Consider the following 11,754-nt stretch of genomic DNA (forward strand, 5'->3'; position numbering starts at 1 on the left):
AGATTAGTAACTAACAGTAATCGTAGTAGTAGTAGTATTAATACTACTACTAGTAATAGTGACAGTAATAACTATAGTAGGACTAGTAGTTGTAGTAATAGTAGTAGGAGGAGATGCAGTATGTACTAACAACAGCAATAATAGTAGTAATAGCAGTAGTAATACATGCTGTTGTTGTAGTAATAGTAATATTAGTTGTAGGCCTAATAGTAATAGTATTAGTTCGAGTAGCAGCAATAGTAGCAGTTGGGTGACACTTAGTCCTGGGAGTTGCTATATAGGCTAAACACTATTGTCGTTTAGTAGTAGCAGTAATCAGTCTTGGCTCAGTAGGCTAGTGTCGGGATACGGGTGGGAAATAAAGAGTAACGCGCTGAGGGGAGAGCGGGAGGGCAGAGGAGGGAGAGAGGGAAGGGAGGAGGGAGCAGTGGAGGAGGAGGGGGGGGGGGGGGAGGGGGAGGCTGCAGACAGAGCGGCGCCACTGCGCACCTGGGGAAGTTCAGGTTAAATCGCTCCACATTCCTCAGCACACAGCTGATTGAAACATTAACAAACAGTAATCCGCAAGCCCAGGCCGCAGATGGGCAGGGAAGAGGGCCAGAAAACAGCTCTGCTCCCTCTGCCTAGGCCCTCACACACGAAACGAAACTTCTTTTCACAATAATAATCAAAATAACAAGGGAAAAAAAGGGAAAAGGCGAAACTCGGCCAACCCGGAGCTGTCCAAATTCTCCTGCTGGCTCTAAAGGGCAAGGCACTACCTTAAAACTGTGGTAAATACTGGAAAAGGCCTGTGAAGGCCTATTGTCTATTAATAATAAACACTAGGCCTGTGCAGAGACAGACAATAGCTTAAGTTTATGTGGAAACTTTTGGTAAAATGACCTTATCGAAAAGTAATCTGCAGGTCATTAAAAAAAAAAAAACTTCTGTAATCATCGTCTTTGGGGAGTACCGGTTGGAAAAGTTCTACTATCAACATAATAGTCCTATAAATTCCTTAAAAGAGGAGATAAACATTTTTTTCCATATCGTGTGCTCATAATGATGTAAATGCCTTCTTTTGTATTTTTTCCACCAAGTGAATAACGTTTCGCTAAATATTTATTTATCATCTCCGTATTAAGGACGGTTTTAGACGCAGCGTAGGCTACAGTAACAGCGCACATGTAAACTGAGCACTTTGGCGCCCCCTTGTGGCCGCATAAGGAAAATACGTAAAAGCCCTTTGTGGTTCATCACGGACCAGTTCTATTTAGGTTTTGCCACCACACCAAGTGCAACATACATTTGCGGCCATAAGAACCAGACATCTGCCTCAGAAAGCTCCTACACAGAAAGTTACAACATGTTCACGAATAACACTGCCTGATGATCGAGACGCTGTTGTACAATAGTTCTGAGAAGGCTGTTTATCTAAAACACACTTTGAAATCCATTCATAGCGGACAGGTACATACAGGATGCGCAAAACAGCCCCCAAGGAAAACTTCTTTTTCAGATTTTCTCAACATTACATACAAAAACTTGTTGGTGGCTTTAGATAGTTAATAAAACGTTTATATTGCAGACATTGCAACTCCTGGTTCCCATCAAAACCACTGTAAAAAAAAAAAATCTGAGTCAGAGTCATTTCAGATCGTCAGTACCACAGAAGCAGCAGTCAGTTGGTCATGTTTAAATATAAATTTTATTTACAACAATATCAACATCAAGGAAAACAATAAAATGTATAGTAATTTACATCCTGTAAAACGTCAGTTTATCTGCCCCCTCCTCTACATAAGTTAGACCCCTTCCCATGACTCAAACAAAACAGAAAGACCATTTCTGCATCTCTCATTTCTAAATATATTTCATCGTGATCCGACATAATCTAGGCTATCAAAAATAAACACAAAACAAAAGTTGTCTTCCTGACTGAATAGGTTAAGAACGTTCCAGGAAAAGAAAATAACTGATATGTTGCAGGTGGTAGTTCATTTGGATTGTTATTAAAAAAAAAAAAAAAAAAAAAAAGACAGCCTCCAAATGCACAAATACTGCTGTATCAACTGGCCTTGAAATTAAAATAGTTACACTTGGTTCTGTATACAGCATGTAGTACAAAATCATAATCGGTTTATATGATATGTACCAGCACTCTGTGCATTTGCACAACAAACAACTACCGTCAAAGCCAAGAACTCAACAAAACAATGAAATATATCTTTGGATTGTGCAAGTTTCTTAAAGGTAGATTTATGAAGAACCCAGCAGTAAAATGCAGTTGAAACGTGAAAACATTAACAATAGTAACAGGTAGCTCGCAGAGAAAGATCAGGAAAATCGCCTTTCCTCTTCCCAGATTCTCCACCGCATTCATAAAATGCTCTCCCTTTGACAAAAAGTAAAATAGCATTAAACCCAAAGTGAATATTGACCTAAAATAATAGAAGGGACCAAATGTGGACCAACATCTGTGCATGAAAAAAAATGTACAGTATATAATAAGAGCACGTATGATACATCTGGAGTGCACAGCATGTACAAGTCCAGTCTTATTCACATATAAAACAAAAAAAAAAGAAAGCCCATTTAATACTGCAGTACCTTTTGCTTTTTTGACTGACGCACCATTTAGCATGTATGGCATAGTGAAGAGGTTTATTGCTCAGATCTGCATATAGTGTAAAACCGAAGTAGGCCTGTCCTGAAAACAAGAATTCTGATAAAACCAGTTGGGGAAAAAAAAAACAATGGATTTTAGAAAGTCAATGCTAAACATATGGAGTCTTTCGATAAGGCTAGAATGAGCAAGAAATATTGCAAACATCCTTTTTCTTATTAGCCTTATTAGCATTAAAGTGCATCCCCACCTAGTCAGCTGCTGTACCATAACCCACCCCTGTTTAGTTCCACAGCAAGAAAGAAGCGCCTTCTGGTGGTTACGTCAAGTACTGCGTTTACAGCCACACAGTCCTATGAGAGAGGGGACTTAGCTGCAAATGGACGTCCCCTTTGCTCTCACCCTCTATCGTGCACGCACACATGCGCGCACACACACACACACACACACACACACACACACACACACACACACTGAGCTGGGAGGGAGTCCATTTCAGTCTCTCTCTCTTAGTCCCAGCTTGATCATTGCAAGGGTCGTGTGTCCATTCACAGCAGCAGCTCGGCAGACACACTGTCGGCTGCTGCTTTGATGAGTGATTAGGAGTTTCTTCTCCTTTACTCTCACTGAGGTGGCTTCCTGCTACAAGTACTTCTAAAAAAGACACAGCACAAAAACCAACATGACGTCAGTAGCAGAAACAACATTTCAGATTTATGTAATATAACTACTAATATGCACTGCTGACTCTCCCATCCATTTAACGTGTTTATGTTGTGTGTTTTGACGTAGGCTATTGTGCTTATGATTACTGACTTAACAAAACTCCAAATTTTATATAAGAAGGAAAAATGTTCCTGAATAGGCTAGAGCTGACTGCCGGTATCATCAAGCTTCTGTGATAGAATCTATTGCTACAGCCAAACCAGTTAGACAATTTAAATACCAGACAACGTGTCATCCACACCTTTAAGTTGCACCTAAATAAACATACCTGTCTTTGATTACTTTTAATGCTTTATTTTACTATGCGTTGAATTTTTTAAAATTATATTTAATTTTATTAACCCATTTTTTATCCTATAGGCACTGAGATTGTTAAACAGATGCTGCAGCCCTCCAAGCAAGGAATGGTGTCCCCTCACAAAACATGAACCAGGGCTTAGATTTTGATGATACGGTTACATCAAAGTTCATTAAAAAAACAAAGAAAGAAATAGCCTATTACCGTTATTAATAGCATAAAATAACAGTAAAAATATGGCTTCAATAAAAGAAGCCTTCTTGCTAAGTTTTAAGCATTATTTTAACATGAAAAGTTATAGGCTGTACATTTCTAGATTTTTTTTAAACCTATAGCAAGAACTATGAAACCATTGCCTGTCAGTCAGATCACACTTTGTTCTGGTAGCGGAGGATAGCAGAAAGGAAAAGTAGCAAAAGGTATTTTTTCTGCCTGACACAATATTGCACATACTGAAAAAGTGGCTATCAAAGTAGGTAATGTGCCTAGTTCTGTTTGTACAGCATATAATTAATTGTATTTTTTTGTATTGCATACATTTTCTAACAGATTAGAATTATTCTAGAGTTGTAATATCAATTTTACATTAAAAAAAAAGTCCACTATGGTGGACAATAAAGTTAACTAACTCCGATCTAAGTTGAATGTTTTCGTGGTAAGCAAGGAAGCAGTTATACACAAAGAGCTACTACTGCATGTTCTTAAGTGACACTGTGTACCTGTTCAGGACCCAGTGGCATGCGACCCATGCCCATAGCATTCATGCCCATTTGCCCTTGCATTGGAGGCATCTGTCCTGGCCCATTCACTCCTCCCTGCATGGCCCCGTTCATCATCACCCCTCCATATTGCGATGGCGCCCCCTGCTGTGGGAACTGCTGCTGCTGAGGGTATGAACTGGATAAAATAAATAAATAAATAAAATAAATAAAATAAAAAATAATACAAAATCACAGAACAGGCAGATGACTGAGTATAAGAGCTGTACCTCATGGATCATATAGCTACAGTCTACCATAAGCCACTCACCTGTTAATGGGCATGCCTCCTTGCCCCCAGCCCTTCATCTCTGCTGATTGGTACATGGGGCCACTCTGAGGGTGCTGCTGCATCATGGGATTCTGAGGGCCTCCCATGCGGCCAGGCATCATATTAGGAGGGCTACTGCCAGTGCCCACGAAGGAGGGGTCCCCTTGTTGGCCTATCCCTGCAGTTACGAAGTTAATTAGGTTTGATTGCAAGTATTTTTTGTATGTATAAACCTTTCAATTAATTTGCATTAAATTGGTCCAGCTGTCATGTACTATGTTTTGGCCGACTTCCTTTTTTCTTCTTGCTCTAAATCTCATTACAGAGAAGATGAACACAAAAATGTACACAAAAAATAAAATTTTCCCACTCCCCAAATACTATTGATGAGCCAGGACATGTTTGGTCTTTTGTAGGTCTGCTTCTTTACTTTTGCACTAGGGCTACACATAATAACACATTTGCTTTGTGTCATGTTATAGAGCAATTTTTTAAAAGACTAACTTATGCTATTTCTTGAAGTGAGAAACACACTATTATCAGTAGAAATAGTCAAAAGTGCACTGCATAGCTGAAAACAGGCCAAACACTCATCTTAAAGCCTGAAGCTTATTAAAACTTTTTTTCTGTTCTGCAGAAAATCTGACTAATCGATTTAAACATATCTTAACCCACCATAGTTCCCACCATAGTTAAATGGCTGCTGCCCTGGCTGGTTCATGGAGGCTCCTCCCATTGGGTTGTCCATGCCTGTGGGGGCGGTAACATTAGGAGGGGGGCTGAAGCCTCCAGATGCAGCCTGCTGTTGCTGCTGCTGCATCATCATCATCATCCTGTGCCTCCTCATCTGCAGAGTCATCATCTCTCGACTCCGCTGAGCCATCATCTGAGCATTCAGAAAACCAGGCTGAGAAAAGGGAGAGGGGGTGGGGTGGGTGGGGGAGGTGGGGCATAAGGCATAAAACTTAAAGCCCAATAGCATGTATAAATGGCTATAAAACAACTAAGAATAACTTCCACTATTAGTTTCAGCATGTAAGAGTTATCTGCTGCTAAATGTAAATGGCTTTTCACTTCAATCGTAGCCAGACACCCAGATTAGAGTGTTTGTACTGGGCTTTCTTCATTGATTTAAGCAGTGAGTCATAAAGTACCTGTCCCCCCATCCCGGGCTGCATGCCAGGCCTCACTCCAGGGTTTGCTCCAGGTGCATTCTCCATCTTGATCCCCATTCCCTGTCGGGTCTGGTTCATAAACTGCAAAATAACACAATTTAGCATAACTTCACACATCACAGACTACCCATTCTTCCTTTTACCCACATTTTTTCATTGTGAGTGCTTTCCCATCCATTTTCACTCAAAATACAAAATACATGGGATTTAGGCTTGTCACAATGATTACATAATCACCTAATTGCAATTATCTGAGACAATCGTAGTTATTTAATCTGACTGAAATTACTAATCAAATTTCATTACAACAAGCAGAAAAAGAAAGGGATGGGTCTTCATCAGTTCAGTTTTAACTTTTAACTGTTTGCTATAACATGTTCAGAGAGTGGAAGCTAGATAAGCATTTACGCTTGCAGAACAAGTGTTTTTGTTTCACATTTTCACAGTCTGAGAGAAAAAAGCTTTGGCTGGCTCTACACATATTTGAGTGTAACTGTAGAAACTTGTTATTGTATATTATTGTACTTGTTATTATATACGCAACAAAGTAAAGGTAACTAGAACAGAAGACAGCTCATCAGCCGATTTAGCTGCTTTATACACTTTAATAGTTGCAATCATTTAGTTGATTATTATATTAATCATCAGCTAATATTTTATGATCTGACAAGCCTAGTGGCAGAGCAGTATGTGGATACCAAGACAGCATATATGTTTTGTAACACAGTTATTGTTCTTAACATAATTTCTACCATGTATCATTACATTTACAAGCTTTTGGGAACTGTAGTCGTGAGCCTTGGAAATTCCATGAAAATGAAGAGTTCATACATAAGAACACTGCTATTGTAGCGAAAAATCACTAGAATACAAGTAAAAATAGTAAATAAGAAAATAAATCAAATACAAATACAGAACTTTATGAATTTCAATATTCATCAATATTTGTTAGATCCAGTTTCACTCAGCCTCGACCTACTCCTCTTAAGCAACAGCTTTGTATATAATGAACTGCAGTTGCGCTTGTTATTCTAAAATGACAGTTAAGTTAAATTAATTTCCAATCGCTTCATCTGGCTGTGAAGAGTTTTTCCCCCTTTAGTGACAATTAAAAAAAGTTTTTTTTTTGAAATTATAAAAACATTTTAATACTTTATTATATATAAACTAAAAAGGTAAGCTCAAAAGTAAAATTCAATTAAAATATCAAAATATGATTTACTTGCACAAAAAAAAAAAAAAAAATGCTGCAGGTAAAAAAATTTACTCAAGATCAGCAATAGTTACTTTACACTACTGCTTATATCATTACATGCAGGAATAAAAGATAAAACACTGACCCAATATTAAGAATCACCCCGGAACAAAGTTGCATGAGCTCTCACCTGTTGTCCCTGTAGTCTCTGCTGAAGCTGCAATCTGAGAGGCTTAGTTGCGTTCATCATTCGTGGACGCATCATAGCACGGGGGTGCATGCCTCCCATTCCGCCCATTTGAGCCATCATGGGGTTAAAACCAGACCCAGGTTGGCCCTGCATGGGGCCGGGGCCAGGACCAGGACCAGGACCAGGACCAGCACCAGGACCAGGGCCAGGGCTGGGTCCAGGCCCATAGCCTCCCTGCATGCCCATGGAAGGGGGATCTGGGTAACCCGCCCCATACATGGCTGAGTCAGGGCCAGGGAAATTGTCTGTGGGAGTGGGTGGTTGGTCTGCACTGTGGCCCTGCAAAACAGAAAATAAAGAGCGTGATGTATTTAAAATGAATAATATTCTAGGATTATATGGCTTTATTTTCCTGTTAGGGTCTGCTGTGGACAAGACCAAAAGATTAACGAGGCTAGAATGAACAGTATGATTATAGAAGTAATTAAGACAGGGGTGTTGAATTCTACAAAATATACAACACAATTAAGAGAATAGAGCATATTCCTGACCTTTTCCACCTTAAATAGACAATCAACATCATACATTTTGAATGGTAATGCCATCACCATGACAATGTTTCCATGATCAGTAAAGTTGTTCAGTTTTAGGTGAGGAAATTTAAACCTAGTAACACTGTGAGAATGTATAGGCCATGTAAATGTGTTAGAGCAAATAAGCAACCAAACACCCCTGTGCTATGTACAGTCATGTTTTGAGAATTATACAAATATTATTTTTTACAAAGTCTACTGCTTCGGTTTTTATAATGGCAATTTGCATATACTCCAGAATGTTATCAAGAGTGATCAGCTTAACAGCAATTAATTGCAAAGTCAATATTTGCCTAGAAAATGAACTTTATCCCCCAAAACACATTTCAACTTCATTGCAGCCCTGCCTTAAAAGGACCAGCTAACATCGTTTCAGTGATTGCTCCATTAACACAGGTGTGGGTGTTGATGAGGACAGGGCTGGAGATCAATCTGTCATGATTAAGTAAGAATGACACCACTGGACACTTTAAAAGGAGGCTGGTGCCTGGCATCATTGTTTCTCTTCTGTTAACCATGGTTATCTCTAAAGAAACATGTGCAGTCATCATTGTACTGCACAAAAATGGCCTAACAGGGAAGAGTATCGCAGCTAGAAAGATTGCACCTCAGTCAACAATCTATCGCATCATCAAGAACTTCAAGGAGAGAGGTTCCATTGTTGCCAAAAAGGCTCCAGGGCGCCCAAGAAAGACCAGCAAGCGCCAGGACCGTCTCTTAAAAGTGTTTCAGCTACGGGATCGGGCTACCAGCAGTGCAGAGCTTGCTCAGGAATGGCAGCAGGCAGGTGTGAGTGCATCTGCACGCACTGTGAGGCAGAGACTCTTGGAGCAAGGCCTGGTCTCAAGGAGGGCAGGAAAGAAGCCACTTCTCTCCAGAAAAAACATCAGGGACAGACTGATATTCTGCAAAAGGTACAGGGAGTGGACTGCTGAGGACTGGGGTAAAGTCATTTTCTCTGATGAATCCCCTTTCCGATTGTTTGGGACATCTGGAAAACAGCTTGTTCGGAGAAGACGAGGTGAGCGCTACCACCAGTCTTGTCTAATGCCAACTGTAAAGCATCCTGAAACCATTCATGTGTGGGGTTGCTTCTCAGCCAAGGGAATCGGCTCTCTCGCAGTCTTGCCTAAAAACACAGCCATGAATAAAGAATGGTACCAGAATGTCCTCCGAGAGCAACTTCTCCCAACCGTCCAAGAGCAGTTTGGTGATCAACAATGCCTTTTCCAGCATGATGGAGCACCTTGCCATAAAGCAAAAGGTGATAACTAAATGGCTCAGGGAACAAAACATAGAGATTTTGGGTCCATGGCCTGGAAACTCCCCAGATCTTAGTCCCATTGAGAACTTGTGGTCAATCATCAAGAGACGGGTGGACAAACAAAAACCTACAAATTCTGACAAAATGCAAGCATTGATTGTGCAAGAATGGACTGCTAACAGTCAGGATTTGGTCCAGAAGTTGATTGAGGTCATGCCAGGGAGAATTGCAGAGGTCCTGAATAAGAAGGGTCAACACTGCAAATATTGACTTGCTGCATTAACTCATTCTGTCAATAAAAGCTTTTGTTACTCATAATATGATTGCAATTATATTTCTGTATGTGATAAAAACATCTGACAAACACACATAAAAACCAGAGGGCAGCAGATCATGTGAAAATATAATATTTGTGTCATTCTCAAAACTTTTGGCCATGACTGTATATGACCACACAACCACACCCAACTTGAAGCCTGCTGCACTATATTCAGTATTCAATGTGCTGCTCTTTTAGACCTGAACTTAAGCCTGCAACTTAATTTATAAAAAAGTATTTACAGTTTACATCAGTGTCACAATACTGGTGAGAAAAATTGCAAATTGTTCTACTCTAGTACAACAATTTTTCCAGCATTTGACAAAGGGACTAAGGCCCTCCAGGACCACAGCTGGAAACGCCTGTTCTAAATAATTTTTTCATTGCACCACCACTATCACACACTAAATATCTCCAGCGCATGAATCATAAGATCCAAGCACAACGCAGGTAAACATCACTGTTCTCCTCCAACCTGGCTGACGAGGTCTGGTATCCCGAGTGCCCGGTCGATTTCCTCCAGAGCGATGACGTCTGTGTTGTTGAGTAGAGAGTTCAGTTGGTCTAACAGAGCCCGCTCATCACTCTGCCCTTCACTAGTTGCTGGAGGAACCAGGAGATCATCCAGCGGGTTGGCAAATGGCATGCTGCATGCAAGAAACCAGAGGGTAAGCATTACTATATAAAGTATTACTTTAGGCACAGAGACAGATAGATACAGCCATCAGCCTAAGTAGACCCTGCAAAAACGTAGAGGAAGACTTTTTTTGTGCACTTTTACCCTATTAAATTCAGAGCACATTTTAATGCACAATTACTGTTCATTTGGTGAATTTGACATACATATTATAAAAAATAATAAAATGTAGCCTGTGCAAAAGTTATTAGTATGTTTTTCCCAATATGTTATTGTTTTGGAAATAAACAAATTGCATGTTCTCTCTGGGGATGTGTTAACATATTTCCACTTAGAAAAATCAACAAAGCAAGTAAGTTGACCAGGGGTGCTCAAACTTGTCTGCATATGTCTGTATAGATACCCCAGATTTTATTAAAATTGCTGTTTATTCATACCTGTTGCCATTGTGGCCTCCCTCCAGACCCATCCCACAGTCAGACCATGAGGGAGACCGAGGGGGGTGCGGCTGCCCTCTGAAGGCATTGACACCCATTCCCAAATCATTTGGACCTGCACAGAGTGAGCCATTAAATATACAAGATCAAGTCAAAGCTTACACAGTTTTAAATATGCCTCAGTAAGATATTAAATAATATGAAATTCTTCCAATGTTCTCAAAGTTATGATCAGTAATCAGGCCTCTACAATGTTTGCATACACAAACATGCAAGCATGTTGCAACATACCCATGTCCATTAGCTGCTGCTGTAGCATGGATCTGGGAGCAGGTACACTGTTGGATCTGTTAATCAATGGGCCTCCCATCATTCCCTTGGGATTTGGATCAACACCTGGGCAGCCCATACCTGGGTGACCACTGGAGCCCCCTGGGCTGGCACTGGGGCCCTGCATCCTCCAGTCACCTGACCTCATCATGGCCGGCATGTGGTTCATGCCCATTTGTCTGTTGGGACCTCCTGTGGACAAGACGAAAATATGGATAACACAGGTTGAAACAGAGCTGAAAGAACACTTTCAGGAAGTGAAATGCATAATTAATGACTTATTTTAAAGATTTGTGTTACACATACACAGTTTTCATCATCTTTGAATATACATTTGAGATACTGTGTTTGCATTATGCAAGTAGAAGGTCATAAATGTCTAACAAGTCTTGGCTGATCTAGGAAAGTATAGCTTTAAATAGACTAACTGACTGTGGTCCTCACCCATGCCGATATGGCTGTCCAAGCTCTCCTGTTTGATGAGAGAGGAAGGGGCACTTCGCCTGCCCGTTACTCCTGCCCCACTGAGCGGTTTACTGTCCATAGATGCTGCCCTCTGAAAGGGTACACGGGTTCCAGGCCCCATTCCTCCACCCTCTCGATCTACACAGAAAATTTGGTATTGTTGTCACAATGCACCCTATATATATTACACATTCCCAACAGTCAAAACTTACAAAATTATAAGCCTCATACTTTTGGTTATGTTCGGTAGACACTATCAATGTCCAATGAGAATCATGCCTTACCATGTGCAGTGTTGTTGGGTCCATTCCCTTTCTTGCTTTCTCCATCAGACCCACTTCCAGGTCTAGAATCAGCAAACATTCCAGAACCGGGTTTCGTCTGACTTCCTAAAATGCTCTCCAGGCTCTCCAGCTGAACAGAAAAGAGCGGTGTCTGGTATTTTTCACATAACCTCCACTATTACTAGTTATGCAAAAAAGAATTAA

The 11,754-nt window shown here is 40.5% G+C and overlaps 1 protein-coding gene across 3 annotated transcripts in view; it reads right to left on the bottom strand.

Annotated features, from left to right (window-relative positions):
* Window positions 1-1,671: 1,671 nt before the first annotated feature.
* Window positions 1,672-11,754, bottom strand: part of ncoa3 (nuclear receptor coactivator 3) — a 62,097-nt gene continuing 52,014 nt past the window's right edge. For 2 of the 3 annotated variants that reach the window (XM_017712398.2, XM_017712389.2), the window contains exons 14-24: window positions 11,551-11,680; window positions 11,246-11,404; window positions 10,763-10,993; window positions 10,472-10,586; window positions 9,873-10,044; window positions 7,222-7,560; window positions 5,816-5,917; window positions 5,337-5,568; window positions 4,662-4,839; window positions 4,352-4,529; window positions 1,672-3,262 (exon numbers count right to left, since the gene is read on the bottom strand). In XM_017712398.2, coding sequence (XP_017567887.2) covers window positions 3,251-3,262; window positions 4,352-4,529; window positions 4,662-4,839; window positions 5,337-5,568; window positions 5,816-5,917; window positions 7,222-7,560; window positions 9,873-10,044; window positions 10,472-10,586; window positions 10,763-10,993; window positions 11,246-11,404; window positions 11,551-11,680 — 1,848 coding nt within the window. In that variant the 3' untranslated portion in view covers window positions 1,672-3,250. The remainder of the gene's footprint in view (window positions 3,263-4,351; window positions 4,530-4,661; window positions 4,840-5,336; window positions 5,569-5,815; window positions 5,918-7,221; window positions 7,561-9,872; window positions 10,045-10,471; window positions 10,587-10,762; window positions 10,994-11,245; window positions 11,405-11,550; window positions 11,681-11,754) is intronic. The other variant, XM_017712405.2, reaches the window with a different exon arrangement.

The sequence above is a fragment of the Pygocentrus nattereri genome, chromosome 21 (genome assembly GCF_015220715.1).
Source record: "Pygocentrus nattereri isolate fPygNat1 chromosome 21, fPygNat1.pri, whole genome shotgun sequence".
NCBI lineage: Eukaryota > Metazoa > Chordata > Actinopteri > Characiformes > Serrasalmidae > Pygocentrus > Pygocentrus nattereri.